Source organism: Ammospiza caudacuta, chromosome 2 (assembly GCF_027887145.1).
Source record: "Ammospiza caudacuta isolate bAmmCau1 chromosome 2, bAmmCau1.pri, whole genome shotgun sequence".
Taxonomy (NCBI): domain Eukaryota; kingdom Metazoa; phylum Chordata; class Aves; order Passeriformes; family Passerellidae; genus Ammospiza; species Ammospiza caudacuta.
The window spans coordinates 102,055,458-102,075,534 of record NC_080594.1 but is presented as its reverse complement, the minus strand read 5'-3'; the positions used below and the strand labels follow the sequence as shown (position 1 = coordinate 102,075,534).

At 40.4% G+C, this 20,077-nt stretch overlaps 1 protein-coding gene across 1 annotated transcript in view; it reads right to left on the bottom strand.

Annotated features, from left to right (window-relative positions):
- Window positions 1–5,993, bottom strand: part of FRMPD4 (FERM and PDZ domain containing 4) — a 293,937-nt gene extending 287,944 nt beyond the window's left edge. Inside the window, 1 exon segment of the mRNA XM_058825363.1 lies at window positions 5,853–5,993. Coding sequence (XP_058681346.1) covers window positions 5,853–5,893 — 41 coding nt within the window. The 5' untranslated portion in view covers window positions 5,894–5,993.
- Between the last annotated feature and the right edge of the window lie 14,084 nt (window positions 5,994–20,077).

The following is a 20,077-nucleotide window of genomic DNA, read 5'->3' as shown; positions in this document are numbered from 1 at the left end:
AATCAAAGCATCAATTCTCAAAGTTTGCATTCCATCTTCTTCAGTAATTAGTACAAGAGGAGAAAGAAAGCAACACTTTGGGCTCATTCTCTATTTTGTTTTTTGCTTTCTCAAAAATTTCTGGAGACAATGTTGCTTCTGGTATAGAGAACCTACATATTTAACAGAGTTGCATCATCATTTACTGGCCACTTGACAAGTTTACAACAGTTCATAATGTAAGGAGAGGTTTTAATAAATCTCTAAACTGCTGAAGTCACAATGACATACAACATTACTAGCATCACAAACATTAAAGTATATGTCTCTATTATGTGTGTCAGCTAACAAAACAAAACAGACAAATAAGAAAATATATGGTAACATTCCTATATTAATGTGACTAGGCAAATGTACCATTAAATGTAATGCAGTCCTCAAGGAAAAAGGCTGAAATGAATTATTGGTTATTTGAATTATCATCCTGTATAATAAAATCCTTTTTGGAATTAAATTACCTCCTTTGAACATGAAAAGGATAATCATAGGCTTTCTTACTGAATCTTTTGTAAATACTGAAAATAACTTACAAGCTACAATATTGTCATTTCAAAGAGTACTTATAAAAATTGTTCCAAAAATCATATGCAAAACAGCATCAGTAAGTTAATCACACTTTCAATTGTCTCTCCATTAACGTAGAGTTTTTTTAAACTTCACAGCAAAATAAAGACTTAGCAAGGAAAATCACAGAAAAAGAAAGGTGCTATTCTGATAAAGACAAAGAAACATCCCAAAATATTCTTCAATTAATTAAAAATTTTTAAAAAAACAAAAACAAAAAAATCACCTCAAGAAAACCCCAAAAACATAAACAACAGACAGGCTAATTTTGGAACTTTAAATCTAAAAACATATATCTGCTTGGCTGAACAAAAATAATTAAATCATGAAGTCAAGCAACCTGATTCCCTAAAAAAAAACCAAACAAACAAAAGAAAACCAAAACAAACAAACAAAACCACAACAGAGTTTAGTAGTCGGAAGATACAGGCACAGCTTCTAGTCTGTTACATTTTAAGGCAGATCTAGGAGAGAACCTTTCACACCAGTCTGGCAGGACTAATGACAGTATCTGGAGAGAACAAAACTGAGCACAGGGCTACAAAGGCTGGAAAGGGAGAGAACAAATCAAGGCTCCACATCACTTTAGGCTTCTTTCACTTTTATCAGCAGCAAGAACCCAAAAGTTCAAACATCTGTGTAGGTACCAAGTCAGTCTACCTGAGTAGAGATGGCCAGCTATGGAAGGATAAACACAAAAGATAAGAATGTGAGATTTATCCACCCCAATGGAAAAGGACTTGGTAAGAAGTTTCTTCTCAGTTAGAAACCCAGCCTCAGGTTTAGCATAATCACAGCAAGAAAATATATTTGACTGTTCTGTGAATAGAAGAGCTTGCAGGGTTAAGGGATTTTTTTTTGTCATTGTTTTAAAGCCAATTCTAAGGGCCTGGCTAACAAGGACATGACTATTCACATCCTATTTTAATGGAATAAATTTAAACTCAAGGATAATGGATGGCAATGCTAAACTTGAGCAGAAAAGTAAAGATCCATGTAGGACAAATTTACCTACCCCATGTGACAAACTGGCATGGCTGTTAAGGGCACGTTCAAACCTTCCTGGTATCCCCCTGTTTGATACAAGGGTTTAACTCTCCAATTGTTATACTTTTAATGGCTATAATAAAGTCTCAATTTCTACTTTCCTACCCCATACTGCAGGCCTACATGGAGATTTTCTTTCTGGTGACAAATTACTCCTGAGCTCAGCACTTCTCCCACAAATGTAACTGTGTGACAGAGATGTCCACCCTACCCTCAGCAGTATTGCCACAGCTTAGAACATGACAGCCACTCATGCAGACAGCCATGTCATTTTCTCCCTAGTGTTATCTGGCAAAGCTACAAAAGAGGGCACAGGAGCTTTGTATCCCAGCTCTGGAGGGTCACTGCCTCACTCAGTCACATTCAGGTGACATCCAGACAAGCATCTTTCCATATCAAAGTTATAATTCCTGCTGTGAAAGCTCTGAAATAGAACTGACCTCAACAGACATCACAAAAACAGTCATTCCCAATAAAAAAAAATCCAACTAAAAATATATTCTATGAATACAGGCCTAAATTCTCAGTAACTTCCATCCACTATTCTGACCTATTGTTTCATAGTTCACCTGTCCAGTATTGACTAGAAACTTGACGCTGTGCCCTTTTCTCAGATTTACCTTGATCTGGAAACAGTTCCATGTTCAGAACAGCAGCACCATCCCTCCTCCACTGCCTATACCTATGCTCAAGACTCACCACTCCCACTGTTTCTCCAAGCAGCTGCTAAAAGCAACTGGGAGAGAATACCAGGTAAGACAGACTTCTGAACCAACCTCAAGTGTCAGCTCTGCACCTCACCTATGGCACTGATCGTCCATCCCCAATTACAGATGCTACAATACCATCCATGCTAATGCTGCCCACAGTACAAACATATTCACCTGCACTAATCCTCCATTCCAAATTACAGATGCTACCACACCTATGGCACAAATCCTCCACCCCAAATTACAGATGCTACCACACCATCCCTGCTTATGCTGCCCATGGTACAGAAACATTCACCTGCCTTGTACAGCTCCACATCAGGGGACTGATCCATTGAACAACACTTGTCAGTCATTCTCTACACTTGGACATTCATCACAATAAAAGGTGGTTGTTTGTTTGTGTTTTTTTCCTCCAGAGAATGACACCCTAAAATTTATACCAAAACATTTACTGCAGACCATTACCAGATTGGTGAATTTCCAAAATGGAATGGGGAAGAGGCTGTGTCAGTGTGATCACTATTTATGTATGGTATTTTTGGTTTCAGTGTCTGATGGGTATCTCCAAACTTTCAACAGAAACTTTATCATGAAGGATCTGTATGTTTATGCATAGTACACAATGTGACAGACCTACAAAGTCAAGGAAAGGACAAGATTACCAGAGATCACATTTGTCATAAAACCAGTCTGGCATTCTGTCATTTCTGCACATAATCTTTTTCCAGATTATGTCCATATTTTTCACTTACCCAGCAAGTATGGACAATTGTTGAAGCCATTGTAGAAGCAGAGTCTCTAAAAGACCCTAAACACAAAGGTATCACATAAAAAACACACATAGATAATCAAAATATTAAAAATTATGTATGCGATGTAAAATTTTATATCCAGTAGCCACTTTCTAGGACTTTAAGCCTCATCTAAAGCTTCTTCCAGATAAAAAATTTTACATGTTAATTCATCAAGACAAGATTTAAATTCTTATCAGACCCATTAAAATCAAATAATGACTTTAGGAAGCATTCCTACCAGTAGTCATGTATAACAGAGCTTAAGTGTGCCACTGCCTGCAAAATCAAGGCTGCAGAATAAAACTGTAGTAAAAGACCTGCAACTTAAAATGAGGAGATCTGAATGCACAACAAAATAAAATTTAAAATAATTTCAGCACCAACCATGTTCAAAACAACTTTCTGTAGGTAATCTGCCTGTAAGATCACACGCTCAGTTAAATATTTTCTTCAGAGAGGCCTTTCTTCCTGCAGCAAACAACCAGTATTTTTGGGCAAACTAGTTTTCCAACCCAAATGCACAACGGGACTAAAACCTGGGGTTTACACTGGAAGTGTCTTCTTCATGAAGCTCTCTTAAAACTGGAATAGACACCTGGCTGTAACCTAGGTAACAGCAAGTCAAGTCAAGCCCTGTGTAAACTATTATGTCTTTTAACAACCGGAAAATTAGAAATAAAAAGTGTAGCTCAGTACAGAAAGCATGTACTGCAATCTGCAAGATAAACACAGTCTGTAAGTATTTCACATCCTTAAATGAAGCAGAGGCAGATACAAGCTTTAAAACTTGCAATTTCATTTCAGAAGGAACCTTCAGGTTCTTCTGAAGAATTTCTATGATCTGTCTTTACTTAAATGCAAATCTTAGCTCTGTCTTCAATTATGCAGAAAGCTACAGATTTTGTACACACCAAGAAAGACCCAAGCTTACAATATACATATCTAAAACCTACTATGCACCTGACATAATAAAATTTTTGAATGACACATCCCTTTCTCTGCCTTTGATTCTAGACCAAGTGTGACGTGAAGACCTGGGAGTTTTTCTAAAACATCATTTCAAAAAAAAAATTGAGAAGGTCACACAATTCAGTTACCTGGAAATAAGTACCATACAACATGACCTATTCCTTATCTACGTGAGCATATTTTCCCGCTCCTCAAAGTTTCTGCTGTAGTTCCTGCTGCTGCAGCTCTAGCGGTATCAGCCAGGAACACCACCCAAGGCAAGTCGAGGGGGCTGCTTGTATTGTCACTGTCACATGGTGTAAAATTGCTGGGAGCAGGATGAGACAATGATGTGCTTGAATGACAGCAGCTGTTCTGTGCTGGCATGCCACAAGCAGAGCTGTAATCACAGCCAGGTGCAATGGTGGGAATTTTGGGGGATAAAGGCAGTGCCTGCACCTGTGGCACTCTAACTTCTAGCCGTGCAATATTTGTTCTTTACAGACCATCTGTCATTTTGACAAGCTCCCTACCTGACCATCATGGGAGCAGCCACCTTTTTTATTTCCTTACCAAGGCCTTTCTCCCTTTTGTACACCGTCCAATTTCTGCCTCATACGTGCCTCATAAACAGAAAAGGATATGGTAACTATGGTGTAGGAACCAGTGAATCATAAGAATTTGAAACACTCCTAGTTACAGTGATCAAAGCTAAATCCTTTAGGAAGATTATCCACACCAGAACCCTGAAAAAGAAATGTGACTCAAGTACTTTCATACTGCATCTTTGAGATAAAGCACAATTCTCGGTGTAGCTGCGAAGGGCTACCTCCAGTTAGACTGAACTACGGTGGGAACATTGTAACAGGGGCTGCTGTGCCTCTTGATCTATCTATGCAGCTCCAGGCCTGGCAACCGGCTGCGAACGCAACAGTCCACAGCCTGAGACCGCAACTCTGAGGCCATTCAAGAGAAGGTTTATTCGGAAAACAAAGAAATAGAGAAAAACAATACAAATCAACCACATATTTAAACAACGAGGAGTACGAGCCTTACAAGTCAGGGATGAGACTCCAAATCCACTCGCGCCCCTGCGCCCATCACCGTGCGAAACGGCGGAGGGGCAGCGCTCACAAACGATGCGAGTGGCGACGATTTCGCCACTTCTCCAAAAATGCGGCTCCCGGGGAAGCCGGTGTGCCCGCGGTGCGGCGGGAGCGGAGCGGAGCGGAGGGCAGGGACCCTTGCCGGCGGCGCGGCCCGGCCAGGCGCTGCTCGCTCTCGGAACTTCGCCCCCGCTCCCGCGGATGACCGACACCCGCACCGCGGCCACCACCCCCAACACCAACACACCCCTCAGCGCCGCCACCGCGCCCGGCTCCGGCTCTGCCGCCGCTTTGGCATTTCCAGGGGCACTCCGGCCACCCGTTCCGGCCGGCGTCTCAAGGAGGGCACCGCTCTCGCCCAGCTGCGGCCGCAGTTCATTGTCCGTTCACAAGGGAGAGGGGGATGGATGACCCATCCCGCGCAGGGACATGGGCACGGCCCGGGCAGATACCACGGACAGCGAGCCCCCACCGCCCCACCCCGACACGCCGAGCCCCGCCGCCAGAGAAGTTGGGAGCGGCTCGGGCGCTCCCCACGCCGGGCAGCCCTCGGCAGCCCCCATCCCTGCCTGCCCCCGCAGGGCACGGGCAGCGGGACGCCCGCGGTTCGCGGAGCAGCGGCGGTGGCGGCAAACACCTACCCGGAGAGCTTCCCAATCTTCACAAAGCTAAACACATCCATCCATGCGGCCGGCTAGCTCTGCCCGTCACACTCACTCACTCCAGCAGCAGCGGCGGCGGCGGCGGCAGCAGCTCCATGTCGGGAGAAGGTTGCGTCCAGCGGCAGCAACAGCCCTTGCAAAAGAGCAGGAGCCGGCGGAGACAGCGGCTGCTACCCCCCTCCGGCGGGGAGCTGGGCGTGCAGCATCTCGCAGGACCGGCGCTCATCGGCGCGCAGCCCTGCCCCCGCTCCCCCCGCCCCGCTCCGCTCCCCGCCTGCCGAGCGCTCTCCCGGGCTGAGTCCGGAGCGGAGCGGGGAGCCCGGCGGGAGCGCTGCCCGCAGCCTGCGCTCCGCCAGCCGGAGGGAGAGGCGGCCGCGCTCCGCCGCCGCTCCGCAGTGCCCGCAGGAGGGAGGCGGCGGGGTGCTGAGGAGAGCGCAGGGTGTACCGGGGTGTCTGTCCCTCCGGCCGGCCGTGTGTCCGCTCCGCTGGGCGAGCGCAGGGCCCGCTCCAGCCCGGGCGAGCGCCGATCGCCGCTCCAGCCCGAGGCGGCGCTGCGGCCGCCGGGCCGAGCCCGGGCTCCCCACAGGGCCTGCCGGAGCCGCGGTGCCGGGGAAGGAGGGCGAGGGGTCCGGGTGTGAGGGGCACGGCTGCGGACCCCGGGGTAGGGAGCGGAACGCTGGGCGAGAGGGGAAGGGGAGCCCTGGTGAGTAGGAGGCGAAACCTCCCTCCCCAGCCCGGGAGCGGCACCCTGGGCCTGGCAAAGCTAAAACTTGGGAAAGCAGAGAGCCGTCTTTTCTTCGACGATCACACTGCTCCATGCAGTCCCCGAGGGTGAGGAAGGCCTTTTGGCTTTCAGCCCCCGCGCTGAGTGCTCAGCAGTGGGGACCGAGGACAGGCACCGGGCTGAAATCCACCGCTGGCTGCTGGCACTATCCTGTGATCCCTCTGTACATGCCAGGAAAGAGCCCTGAGCCGACGGCGTCCTCGTTGTGGCAGAAACATGACAAGGCTGGTTTGTGGCAACATAATTAAAGTCAAGCATTCTTCATACCACATCTTGTGGAAAAATGATAAATCTAGGGCTCCTGACACAAGAACAAGAACAGATGCATTCATTGCCTCATGTCCTGCGTCAGGCTTTAAATGAGGCACTGGAGTTTAGCTCTCCATAAGTTTCCTCTGAGCAGAACAGGAAGGCGGGTAAAATTCAAATTCATCTGCACACAAACTTCTGCACTGTAATACAATAATTCTCAGTATGGGAGCAGATTCTCTTCACTGAAGTGTTTTCATTTGTGTGTTTGTTCTCTGAATGGATTGGCATGTGCTTTACTTTGTGCCTTCACTGAGTTTCAGTCTCTTCTGCAGGCTTGCACCTGCACCCTCCCACCAACCAACTTAGGAAGTAACAGCAGAGCTCAGCACATATACTCCTGCAGCCAGATGAAAACAATGCACTTTTTTAATACTAAAACTTGTATTGATAAGAGAACAAAAAGAACAGGCCGTACTAACACAGTGTGAATTGGGTTTCAAACTATTCTTTAAAACAATAGCAACAAAGAATGATTGATCATCTATTTATGTTGGGAGAACATTGAACTGGCAGCTAAAAAGCACTTGCTGGCCTAGCATAGATGTAAACGGCTTGGGCATATTCTGAAACACCATATGAAATATTTTATGCTAGTGCATCAAAATATTTATGTGGTACTTGCGTGTACTCTATTTATTTATTGTTATACCAGATTTTTTTAAAACTGCAGAACCCGTGCCTGTCATTCGCACTGCTCTATTGATTGGTAAAAGCTACAAAGATAACATAGTTTCAGCTGGTTAGAAACTGATTTATTTATAAATCTGTCATTATTTATTTATAGACTGAGGAGATAGGCCAAGATCCTACAAAGCTAACTGAAGCTGATGAAATGATACACCATATATAAGATTAAGCACATATGTTCCATATCAAACAAGGTTCTTATCTTGAGCACTTCATGCTCCAAGGCTTCTCACATAAAGGTGCTGTAGAGCATAGTGGTGAGTGCCAGAAAAATGAAAAAATTCTAAGGGGTCACTGGAATTTCTGTGATTTCAGGGTCTTTCAGGAAAGGCAAATGTGATCCTAGGATATTCTGGCTGAAGTATTTCCAGTAGAGATATGTAGAAAAGCAGAAAACATAAGATCAGATCAGAAATGCCATACTCAGCTTATTCAAAAAGTACATTTATGAAAATTGAGAGCAGGTGCAGGAATGTTAAAGGTAATGAAGAGTCTTATGGCAAGAAAGAGTTTTGCCTAGCAAAACAATGACTAAGAGATAAAAAGGATTGTTTATAAACATCAGTATTGTAAACACAGGATGTGTACCCAAAATGGTAGACCTTTATGAAAGTCATTAAAATTTGAAATGAAGCTGAAATTATCTCTTCTTTCTTTGGCTTTCCAAATAGATACATGCCATATTGCAGTGCTTATAGTCACTTTTATATTTTTGTTTTCCTAGGCTGAAGCTATTGCGGCATTGCAAATCCTCCAGAATGCCTGTGGAGATACTCTTGGACCAGCCAACGTGCTGGAGGTCCATTAATAGCAGTATCACAGGAGCCTTACTCCCAGATGTGAGACATGAAAAGAGAACCTGGGCAAGTGTCCTTCCTACTGCGCTAAGTGCTGTGCGTTTTGGAGCTGTGCAATGTGAGAATCACACATGGGGAAGGAGGCTGGGGTATGAGAGTGAACTTTGGTTCATGGTTCTTTGGCTTCTGCTGTCATAGCAACTGGATACAAAACTGTCAGTCTCATAGTAAAAGATTAAAATTTGCCTACCCGAAGAAGTGAAGGGGTGGGCGTTGTTCTCTTTCAAGAGTGAGTGTTGATATGTGTAGTTTGGACTGGCTTTGAAGCCATCAACTGTACATTGAAATAATATTTTGGTATTTTATCTTCATTTGCAGAAATATCAATTAGACTGTGTCATGACTGCACTCTTGCACATGCATTTATACCTTTCAGTTACTACAGTGGGATTGTTCTCCATAACTACCAAAATTTCAGGACCCAGCCCCAGCTAGTCATACCCCACCTCTGCGGTGCACAGGTACTTAGCACTCCAAACCATCTCTTTCTAGGAAAAGTGACATAAATTGCCTTCTGCAGGTGCTTTATTTTCTTTGTTAACTCCAGTGACAGGAAGCACAGATGCCTGCCCTTGACTAGAGGACTGTCTAACAGATGACTGAAGTCAGGTGAAGTAAAACCCATTTGAATGTGACAAAGGTACATGTAAACACTGAATGAGAACAGGCAGCCAGAGACAGCAAACCAACATGTACTCAGTATCTCAGTAACAAATAGTAATTGAACATGAACATTTCTAATCTGAAAGTAAGAATCTGACATCAGTTCCTGGCTTTTTACAGTTTTTTTTAGAATAGCGTAGTAAATATAGCTTTTTGAGGATGCTTTGTTACCGTGTACTATTATCTTTATGCCTGGCCAGAGTAATCAAATTAGGACACTTAATACTAATGCTTTGTGTAATCATAGATATCCTTATGTAGACTGTGGGCGAATAAAAGCCTTAGATTCATATAGTATGGCAGTTTCATAGGGATTTTTAGAGACGGAAATCTGTGTCATTTTATGATGCTCCCTGTTCTGAAGGAAATGGCAGACATATGTAATGCAGACAGGAATGCTATACTATCTAAAATTTAAAACCAAGTAATCTCTTAATTTTTTTGAAAACCCTGTTGTTTTGCTCCTAGAGAATCTGCTACGAAGATTGTATATATATATTGTATATATATTTACAACGGACATGAAGAAACACTTATTTTTTTGTTCCTGAGTTCTAAGGTTTTTTATTTTTTCTTCTGAGGCACTAAATAATCCCCAGAAGAAGATGCTTTGGGATTTCCAGGATACCAAGCAGCACAAACACTTAGCCCTGCAGCTGGACCAATAGCATCTCTTGTCATTTATAAGATGCATAAAATTTGATCCCAGATAATTTAAATGAAAACAGGTAGAATCCTAAACCTAACACTTAATATTTAAATGCTTCTGTAGGTCTCACAGAAGTTGTCAAAGTTTTTCTCAGTGAATTAAAAACTCAACACTATAATTTTTTTAAGACTAGTCAAGTAGGGGTTTTAATGATTTGGAATCTTTTAAAAGATACTTTAAAGTGCTGTGTCTCATCCTCAAAACGGTTTAAAATTCATCAAGCTGGAATGTTTTTTTTTTAGATAAGAGCTGAAGGTTCTATGATTTTTTTGCAGTGCTTGATATTACTCATATCCAAATGGCAACAATGTGTAAAGAAATGTGATAATAAAACCCATTGAGTAAGGCGGTGGTAATACATAGCTGGTGATGCAAAGTTTTAAGGGAAGATATTTAGATATTTTGTCATTGTGATCTTCTACTTACTGATTGTTATTTCTAAAGATAGTTGGTTATGATTCTGCCATGTTGTATGTCCTATAATACTCTGGGTACTTGTATTTTAAAATGTTACATTCTTTTTTTCAGCCTTGAGCCTTTGAAACAGGCATTTTTTTAGAATAGATTCCTATATCATGGTGCTTACCAACACTGTACAAATCTATATAAAAACATTGTAATTATTACAGATTTTCTCCATGTCTGTATTTACAGCATTATCAGGAAGTCCCTCTGCTTGTGTTGAATCTGTGCACCAGTTTCTACCTGTCATTTTTTGGCCCCTGTGTCAAATAGAGCATTTTCAGGCCTGTTTTATAATTGACCCATACAGAGTGTTAAACCCTGTAGGTTTTCAATTTTGCTGAGTAATTTAGTGTGGTGGACATGGTAGATCAAAGTGCAAAATTAGATCATAGATAGAAAATTTAAATAACAGATAAGATTTTCTTTCTTGCCAATTAAGAAAAAAAATCTAGAAGCCTAAAGGATACTGAATTGCATAGAACAATATAAGCAAGAATATTGCAACCGATGCAACAATTCTGCTGAAGCCACACATGTAGTCAAACCTATATAAGCAATCTGTTATCAAGACAGTTAACAAAAACTACTGGTTGTTATTATGAACTGAAAACTTTTGCAGTATATCAACCTGTAGCATTAGAAAAACACCATTAAATAGAATATTTGTCTATGCTGCAATACACAGATGAGCTCAAGATAAGGAAGAGGACCTTAGACAACATTTCCTACTTCTATGAATGAGACAATGCTAATGCATTAGTTATTTTAAAATGAAATTATCTTTATTAAAAAGGATTCACTTTTCTGGAATGGGTATGTATGAAATATTGAAATCAGAATATGGAAAGGACTTATCTACAGTTGCTCTGTTACTGACAAATGGACCCAATTCAAGAAAATGTTAAATATGCTCCTAATCAGCCCTATTCATGGCTTCACTTAATCTAAAACATAACTTGAAACAATCACAAAGTTAAGCACGTGTTTAAGTGTTGGTTGAATAAATATGACTTCACAAATCATAAGAAAATGTATAGAGATGAATCAGAAAAATAATTTGAAATGCTAATGTGCAAGTACTTAAAATTTATTTACAATGAAAAGAGAATTGAGGAGAAGTAAAACCTCATCCACCTTCTTCTCAAAGGCAATCCTGATTCTGCCATCAGGGATTTTCTCATACTTTAACCAAAACCAACTGCAGAATGAAAATTTTGTGGCAACTTCAGAAAAATTATCAAAGTATGAATTTCTAAATTAATAAAATGTTAAAAAGCAGGAATACCACTGAAGTCTTTCTAGTACTATCTGTGATTTAAATGATCAAATATGTGTTGAATTTTAAAAATCAGAGGCATATTCAATTTTTTTTTTTAAGATATCAAAACCAAGAACAAGATTGTTATGATAGAATTGTATTGGGATAGGAAGCCTTTGTTTTTGTTTGTAGTCTGAAGTTTAAAATATTTATTTTATTATTATTCCCAGTAGCAGGTTCTTATATTAGTTATGGATTAAAAATTTGCCAGCTTGTCTGTATTTGTTTTTCCTCCATGTTAGAATGGGATATTGTGGTGAAACTCAAGAAATACTGTAAGCTTTTGTTCTGTGTCCATTTTCCTGGGAAGTATATGCAAACATTGCAGCAAGGAGAGGAAAAAAGCAATGTCACAGGTGCAAAATAGCTTACAGTCAGAGGAGAGAGAGAAGAAAAAAAAAAGGAAAAAAGAGATTTTCCCAACAAACAGAAACTTCACAGACACAGCATTTGTATCTGGGTGCCAAAACCCAGTTTCCTCAGTCCATATTTAGGTACTTGCACATAGGTGGCCTACTTGTCAGTAATACTAAACATTCACAAATGAAAAAGAGATTGCTAGGTACTTTTAAAAACCAAGCAGCTTATACAAAGTTGCCTGAGTATCTGAAGAGACAAAGCATATCATCTTAAAATTTCCAGCCTGTAGTTTGAAAGATCACACACCCCATATTTTAACCACTACAATGTGTTATTTCGATCTTAATTGCAGGTTTAATACAACTAGGCCTGTGAATTATATGTGAGGTCTGAGGCAGAGGAATTGCTCTTAGCTAAGGTAAATTACAGCACACTGCAGCTGCTCTTCCTGACCATGGCATCAACAGAACAGCCAGTCTGTACATCAGGGGTTGTTCTCAGTGTAAATCTGTGTTTGCAAGGTGTGTACAGGCTACTGTTTCATGTGGCTTGCATTAAGAATGTTGTTTTTTCCAGGCAGAAGAGAAGACTGCAAATCTGTCTGTAGTTGAATGTACAGTAAGATATTTACTTGCTCAGCATACTGAGTAACATGATAAGGAGTCTTGCATGCTCAAAACACTTCTGTTTATTCAAGTGACCACTGGTGAGTGTCACTAAGGATTTTGATTTTTTTTCAGGCTCTCTAGTGCTTCTAGAACAGAAAATGAATCCCTAATGTGTCCTAACAATAAACACTGGAGAGTAACTATCTTGGGAATATGGTATGTGGAAAGACCAGCAGGGACTGCAAAGCTGAAAGGCACAAAAAAATGCCATAATGGTCACATACGTTTCTTTTTTTAAAGTGTACAATTTTTAGAAATGTGCTGCAGTTGATTAAAGTTATCCTGTAAATACAGTGCATTTAGAAAACTGTTTACTTACTACAATGTACAAGCCTAATGCTGTCAGTTCGGAGGAAATAGAAAACCAGCCTTCCCATCCTCATCAGCAAGTGGCCTGTCACATGCCTGAGTAACCTGTGTGCAAAGGCTCTTGTGCCATGTTTTCTGCTAACAGAAATCTGTTTGCCCAGATCACTAAGAAACATTGACAAGAGAGCTTCACACCTGTTCTCACTTCTTTAGCTACCAGTTCTAGTCTGGGTGAAATTTATAACCTGTTTTGTCTCCATACTCATTATCTCAGACCTGTTTTACCCTTCCCCCTTTGCAGCATGCAGTGCTCTGAGGTTGAAAGCAGAGAAGGGCTGCACAGCATCCCCCAGGGCAGGCTGCTCAGCCTAGATCGTGCCCCTTGATCACACAAATGGACATGCACACCTTCTGGAGTCAAAAAGGAGTCAAAGACCCAATGCACAGCATATGAACCATCAGTCTGTGCAGATCAGCTTACAGGGTAGAGACATTTTAGAGCACAATGCAAGATCACTTTCTTTGTGCTCCCTAGTAGAAACAGTCTTTAGAATTCACTGACATTTAATCATGTGCCTCATATCACTTCTTTTCAGAGCAGCTATTTTGGTGCTGTGTGGGGGTTGTCACAGAAATGGTTGCCTAATTCTGATCTAAATTTTGTAATGTGCACCCTGATTTTCTACAGATATATATTTTAAATCCAAATGCAATAATAATAATAAAGGAATTTAAAGTGTTTCCATTTAATGAAAGAGCAGTAACATACTTAGCAGATATTCCTAGCTCTTGCAAAAAAGAAACATAGCACAGTTTCCACAAAGCCCATGGGAAAATTGTTCCCACTGCCCAACCTATTGCTTTAGTTTCTGTAGCTGCAGGTGAATGGAATTTTAGTCAAATTCAAAAAATCAGGACTTGTTCCATGTAAACATCAGGCATTGGTATTTTCAAATCACAGCAGGCCTCATAAAATGCCTGGGGTTCAGAGCTATGTTGGAGCTTAGCAGCCAGAATAATATCAGTGAAACTGTCAGGAAGCTTGCTGGCTTCATGCAGCAAGGAGCACAGAGCTATATGAGATTTTTCCTTTTACTTCCAGTGGAGCAGTAAGAAAGAGGTGAGGAAAGGGGCTGCTCACTTTATGTTCCATGAAATACTTTTGTGACTGTAGATTTAAATCAGTCCAGTGAGTACCTTATGAGTGGTTTTAAGATGATATAAATGTCCTATTAAAGGCTTCTTGTATTTCTCTGCTGAGATTAGTACAATTATTTGTTTACAATGTGCCAAAGCACTTTTTCCCCCTGGATGATTCTTTCAAAGTTAGGTTATTGCATATCTGCATTACATTACTCAGAAACAAAAGTTTCGTCTGAATGAAAACTGAAACCTAAAATCTTATCTTTTTAAAAAGGAGACAAAGAAGACATAAAGAGAAATTGAATTCTCTACAGAATTTTTACAAATCCAGTGTGTTTTGAAGGGTAGTCCATGATTGCAGCTAACTTTACAGATTTCTGATTGGATAGAAATTCTGCTTTGTCTGCTCTAGTCCTCTAGAAATTCCTCCCTTTACCTCCAAGCCTGCTGGCCTGCTCTGTCATCTTTGTTTTTGTCTTCTAAACCAAACCACACATGATGTCCAGACCCCTTTCTATAGCTTACCTTCTCTGTGCATCCTGCAGTCTCCTGAACCTTCTCTCTTTGAGCACACTCAGTGCCCCTTGGGGAAGAAACAACCTCCCCTTCCTCCAGGAGGTCCCTCTTAAAAAAGCACAACATACACTAAGGGGAAATAAATCAGATGCCCATGAAATTCCAAGCCAAGCCAGCCGCAGTCATTGAGAACCCAGTCTTTTCAGACTGCGTCAAGAAACACATCTAGGTGAGAGATGCACAACATCTGGTGTAACAATTCCTCAAGACTCTTCTGGCTTAGCACAGTTTGAAAACATGTCAGGATATTGGAAGTTTTGAAACACATAAAATTAAAAATACATATTTAGCTGTATCAGACCATCCACTTGAATAATTATTCTGGTTATCCATCAGGTCAACTCCATAATGCTGGCTGTCCTCCAGGCCCACTTCTCCTATGTCTCCGCCAGATGAGTGTCCAAATTGTCAATAAGCCATTGAAGCAGGAAGATTAATGGAACCACACTGTAGGGGTCATGACTACACCCATCAACTTCCTGCTTAGACATTTGCATTTGAGAGAACAAACTCTGCTTACCTGAAAGTCACCTTACAACTTCTGAGTGGTCTCCCCGTGAAGTCAGTGGAGACTGACTGCAAGCATTTTCTGAGGCAATTCTGTCCATTTAAGGTCTGACTGGTTGTTCAGCTTGTGTTTTGGTTTTTTAGGGGGAGGAGTGGGAGAATTTAGAGGTGGGGTTTCATCTCTGCACCACTGCTTGTGCTCCTGAATTGGATATCTCAGGTGGTGTTTGTGTCAAGGTAAGCTTGCACCATTCACCAGAGTAAAGAGAAAGGAACAGAGATCTGTGGTTCTGTCAGCTGTGTTAAAAGAAATAGTTATACTAAATCACAAAATATGCTGGGTTGGAATGGGACCTACAAAGATCATCAAGTCCAACTCCTGGCCCTGTGCAGGACCATCTTCAAGAGTCACATGTGTCCAGCAGTATTGGCCAAAAGCTTATTGAGCTGTGTCACGGTTGATGCTGTGACCACTTCCCCGGGGAGCCCTTTCCAGTTTTCAACCACCCTCTGGGTAAAGAACCTTTTCCTGATATCCAACCTAAACCTCCCTGATACAACTTCAGGCCATTCCCTTGGGTCAGCTGTCGCTGGTCACCAGAGAGCAGAGATGAGTGTCTGCCCCTCCTCTTCCCCTCACAAGGAGATTGTAACTGCATGAAGCCTCCCCTCAGTCTCCTCCAGGCTGAACAGACCAAGTGCCCTCAGCTGCTCCTCACACAGCTTCCCTTCAAGGCCCCTCACCATCTTTGTTGCCCTCCTTTGGACATTCTCTAATAGTTTTATTTTTTTTTATATTGTGGCACACAATCCCATCCCTGTGCTCAAAAGAGGATGTATATGAACTCTGAAGCCCAAAGCTAAATATCCACCACAAACTGTGTATTGTATTTCAATGTAATTTGGTATAATCTTGATTCTCTTGTAATTAAGAGTCATGTCACCAGGGTTTAAATGACTGTCCATTTAAGGATTTTTTAATGTCAAAAATAACACTTTGAATTTAATCAAGCTTTTTGCATAAGGGTGCACAGTGCAAAGTTGAAGTCATACTCATCCCAAGACCATCTATCAAAGTGGGCAGCCATACTTCTCAGTGGAGGCTTCTTGGTCTTAGCTTTGGGGGATTAATATTGGTCCAAGACAAGGAAGAGACAGCAATGCCAGAGGTAAGTGTAATATTACATTCATACCATGTTGATTCTATATATCCAGGTTCATCCCACTCTGCTCTTCCCACAAGAGACTGCAAAATCTTGCTGTCCTCTGCTACTGATTAATCCTCTGCAATTTTTGGTTTACTGCTTCATAATGCAATTCATAATGTAGAGGAACAGATACAAATTCTGTTATTAGAAGCCCGACAGTATCTTTATCTTTTGCAATAAATATGGTACAGAAATTCTCACTTAAATCATCATTTTGTCCCACTTTGAGTGGGAAAACTCAAAGCCCTTAGTACTGCTTAGATGAGAAATCACCGAGTTAAGAGTTGTGGTGCTCGCTGGTGCCAAGAGAGCTTAAAACAGTCATGACCTTGCAGATGAGAAGGAGTAATGGCCAAGCTGAGCACCACAGAGTCCTGCACAAAAGAATCATTGGGACAGAGGAACAATTGATCATATTTTTGGTTTGGATCCGCTCCCACAGAGTGGAAAAAGGAATGACTGGTAATTGCTAACAAGGAATGAAGGCAGAAATAAGCTCTGAAGATCCCCCACAATATAGGTAAATATAATTATTAAAGGCAATAAAGTGCAAAGGCACAAACCCATGATTTGTCTGTTTATGCAGCATTATAGAAAAATTTAGAGAGCAATGTGGACAAATAACTATATCATTTTTAGAGAATTAAAAAATATTATACTATAATGCACTATAGTGTGGTTGCCTAGTTACAAGGCATAGTCCTTAGAATGAAAGGGAAAATGATATTCATACAAGTGTAAAGCCCTCCAAAATACAAAAATATTTTGTCTCCCCATCAGAGCAATGCAGGCATATAGCCATTGTATCTTACAAGTTGCCAGAACTAGACACAAACATTTTACAGAATTTTACACCCTATTTGAAGTACAATATCTGTTTCTAGTTCTAAGTTATTCGTATGAAATCATAAGTGATCACTCTGCAGGGTTTGGAATCTGTCAGTCAGAAATTTTAGGTCACTGAGGTGGACAGAAGCTCAGCAGATTGAGGAGGCAATATGAAACAGATTTTGAAAAATCTGTTTTTTAATCATGATGGCTTTGAGGTATTAAGGGTGTTGGTCTAAGTCTTAAATGGAAAGGGTGACAGTAGGCCATAAGTTTTTTAAAAGGAAAAAAAATTGCTATTATTCTATAATTGATTTTGTGACTTCAGTCATTTAGCCTGCAGCTTTTATGAGTTTGTATGCATTAATTGTGTATTTGGTGTTTAAAAGGTTCACCTAAAAGGGCACATTCAGACATTCTTAGCATCCACCTGAAAACCTTCCAATTTACAATTAACTGCAAAACACACTGGACTAAGAACACCAGACTAACACACTGCAATAAGAACAGTAAAAGCTTTCAGGAAAATGAGATTTCACTGCTTTTATCACCCTGATTACTTTGAATTGTTCTGCAACTTGCAGGAATAAATATAAGACTTTTGAGGTGAAGGATCCAAGTCAGTTTGACTCCTGAAATACCCAGGCTGAATTTCAAACATTATGGGTAATCTTGTGGAGCTTATTTGTTCCAGAAGCAGTGGACTGGTAACTGCATGCCAATTTAAGGCTAGAAGTAGCATTTATTAAAGTTATATGCTGATACAACAGAGACAAAAAAAAAAATCTATATTCTATACTAATTGATTAAGAGTTTCTCCGTTCACTTCTATGGTCAGAATTTATATTTTGCTGCTAGCATAATTTACATGAAAGATGTCTTGTTTTGACATTGTAATAAGATCTCTGTAGACTCTGACTGTTATTTTCCATGGCTGATATTTTTCACACCATCCTACTATGAATCAAATAAAAATTTACTGAACAATGCACATTTTCAGGAGTTGGCTTTTCTAGTCAATTGCCTTAGTAAGAACAAAAAATTTCCAAAATCCCATTAAAACCAGCTTTATGTATAGTTTCATTATTTTTCTTCAAATGATAGGATAGTGTGTAAGAAAAGCAGTTGGAGTCACTGGGATTATTTTTATTTTTTCTCTCTGTAACTCTAAGATGATTAGACAGATGTCTCGTTGCATATTTGTTTTAGACCAATGTGGTTTAAAAACACTAAAATTAAAATATCCTTTAAATTTAAGCTTAGTATTGTAATATTGAGAATTTTTGTTATATTTTAGTGTATCAAATAGCTTTCTATAAATTAAATAAAATAATATAAAAAGTGAAATTTTAAATTCACCAGATAAAGACAGACATCAGAGGAGAGTAATATTGTGAGTAATATTGCAAGAAAAGACTTTATGAATACTTTCAGCCCCTTATCCCTCTTCATATTTACTGTCAAATAATTCAAACAAATGCCATCTAAAGGAAGACTGTAATAAAATTGCTGTAGCAGGGATATGATCATACTCACTACACAATAGTTCTCTATTACTCTAGGATCGTGCTGTTTAGCTAGGGTTTGGATTATTTTTAGTGTGAAGACTGCAATTCCAATTAATTCCTTTGTTGGTTCAAAGTTTGATAAATTCTGGCATTAGTCGGTATCACATGTAGATCTCTAAAGACTTAATAATTTAATGGGAGTGGTTGAAAGGTGTGAGGCTTTATGTGAATTTGCTACTGAAAAAAATCGTAAGAGCATTGAGCACATTAGATGTACACTGCAGACCTCAATTTATTAGTTTTGGGAAGTCTAAATATCTGGCTATGAGAGGAATTTATCTACTAGTTCTGGACACAGTACATCTGAAAGTAAGGAATGCAGTGGATGGAATTGTGATTTGCAGCATGGTGAGTGTTGCTGCTAATAGCAGTTTTGAAGTTGGGAAGCTCTTAAGTCTGTTTTGAAGGGAGTGTTTCTGTGGTCCTCTAACATTTTCTGATTCTACCTGACCTTAAAAATATACTGTGAATGTGGGCAGCAAAGCTATTTTACTCATTTCACATTCTCAAGGATGGGTAAGACTTCATGATAATCCCCAAGAGTCATCTGAGGCCTTGAGAGTCCCAGAAGTCTTTCCAAGAGCTTTGCAATGTTCCTTTTGCAATGTTTGACCTTTCATTAGTGTTATTTTTAATACATTTTTGAATCATCTGGCTAATATTATCACTCCTGGTTTTTTTTCCAGCAACATCAAAAACCCATTAGCACATAACTTTATGTCTTTGTGGTGCATTGATCACTGCTCCTTACTGTAATGCTCCCTAACTATATCACCTTCATAAATCATTGTGTGTGTATATATAGGTATATATATTTCTATGAAGCAGAAGTGGTTATCTCTTCAAGGAACATATAAACAATCCTCTTTTTAAAGTTTTATAGTCCAAGAAATTTTTCTACACCATCTTTTAAACTGAAGCTCATAAATTTTCCTTGCAGATCAGGGAAGTGCTAAAGTATATGTATTTTTTTATTGACTGTATTTGCTATTTTTCACTGTGTCTGGTCATAAACTTTGCAAAATGAAGATAGGTTTCTGCATTTTGAGTACCAGATTCTCTCCATGGATTTCTGGCCCCAGGCATCAGTGAAGTGGTAGACATTAAGTTCTATATTAAAAAAAAGTGGAGGAAAAAATGAGCGCTTTGAGAATGCAGACTTAGTAATGCAAATTTTTGAAACTTTTTCAGATGCTGTTTACCATTATTCCATCACCTCTGCCTTCACACCACCTTTGATTT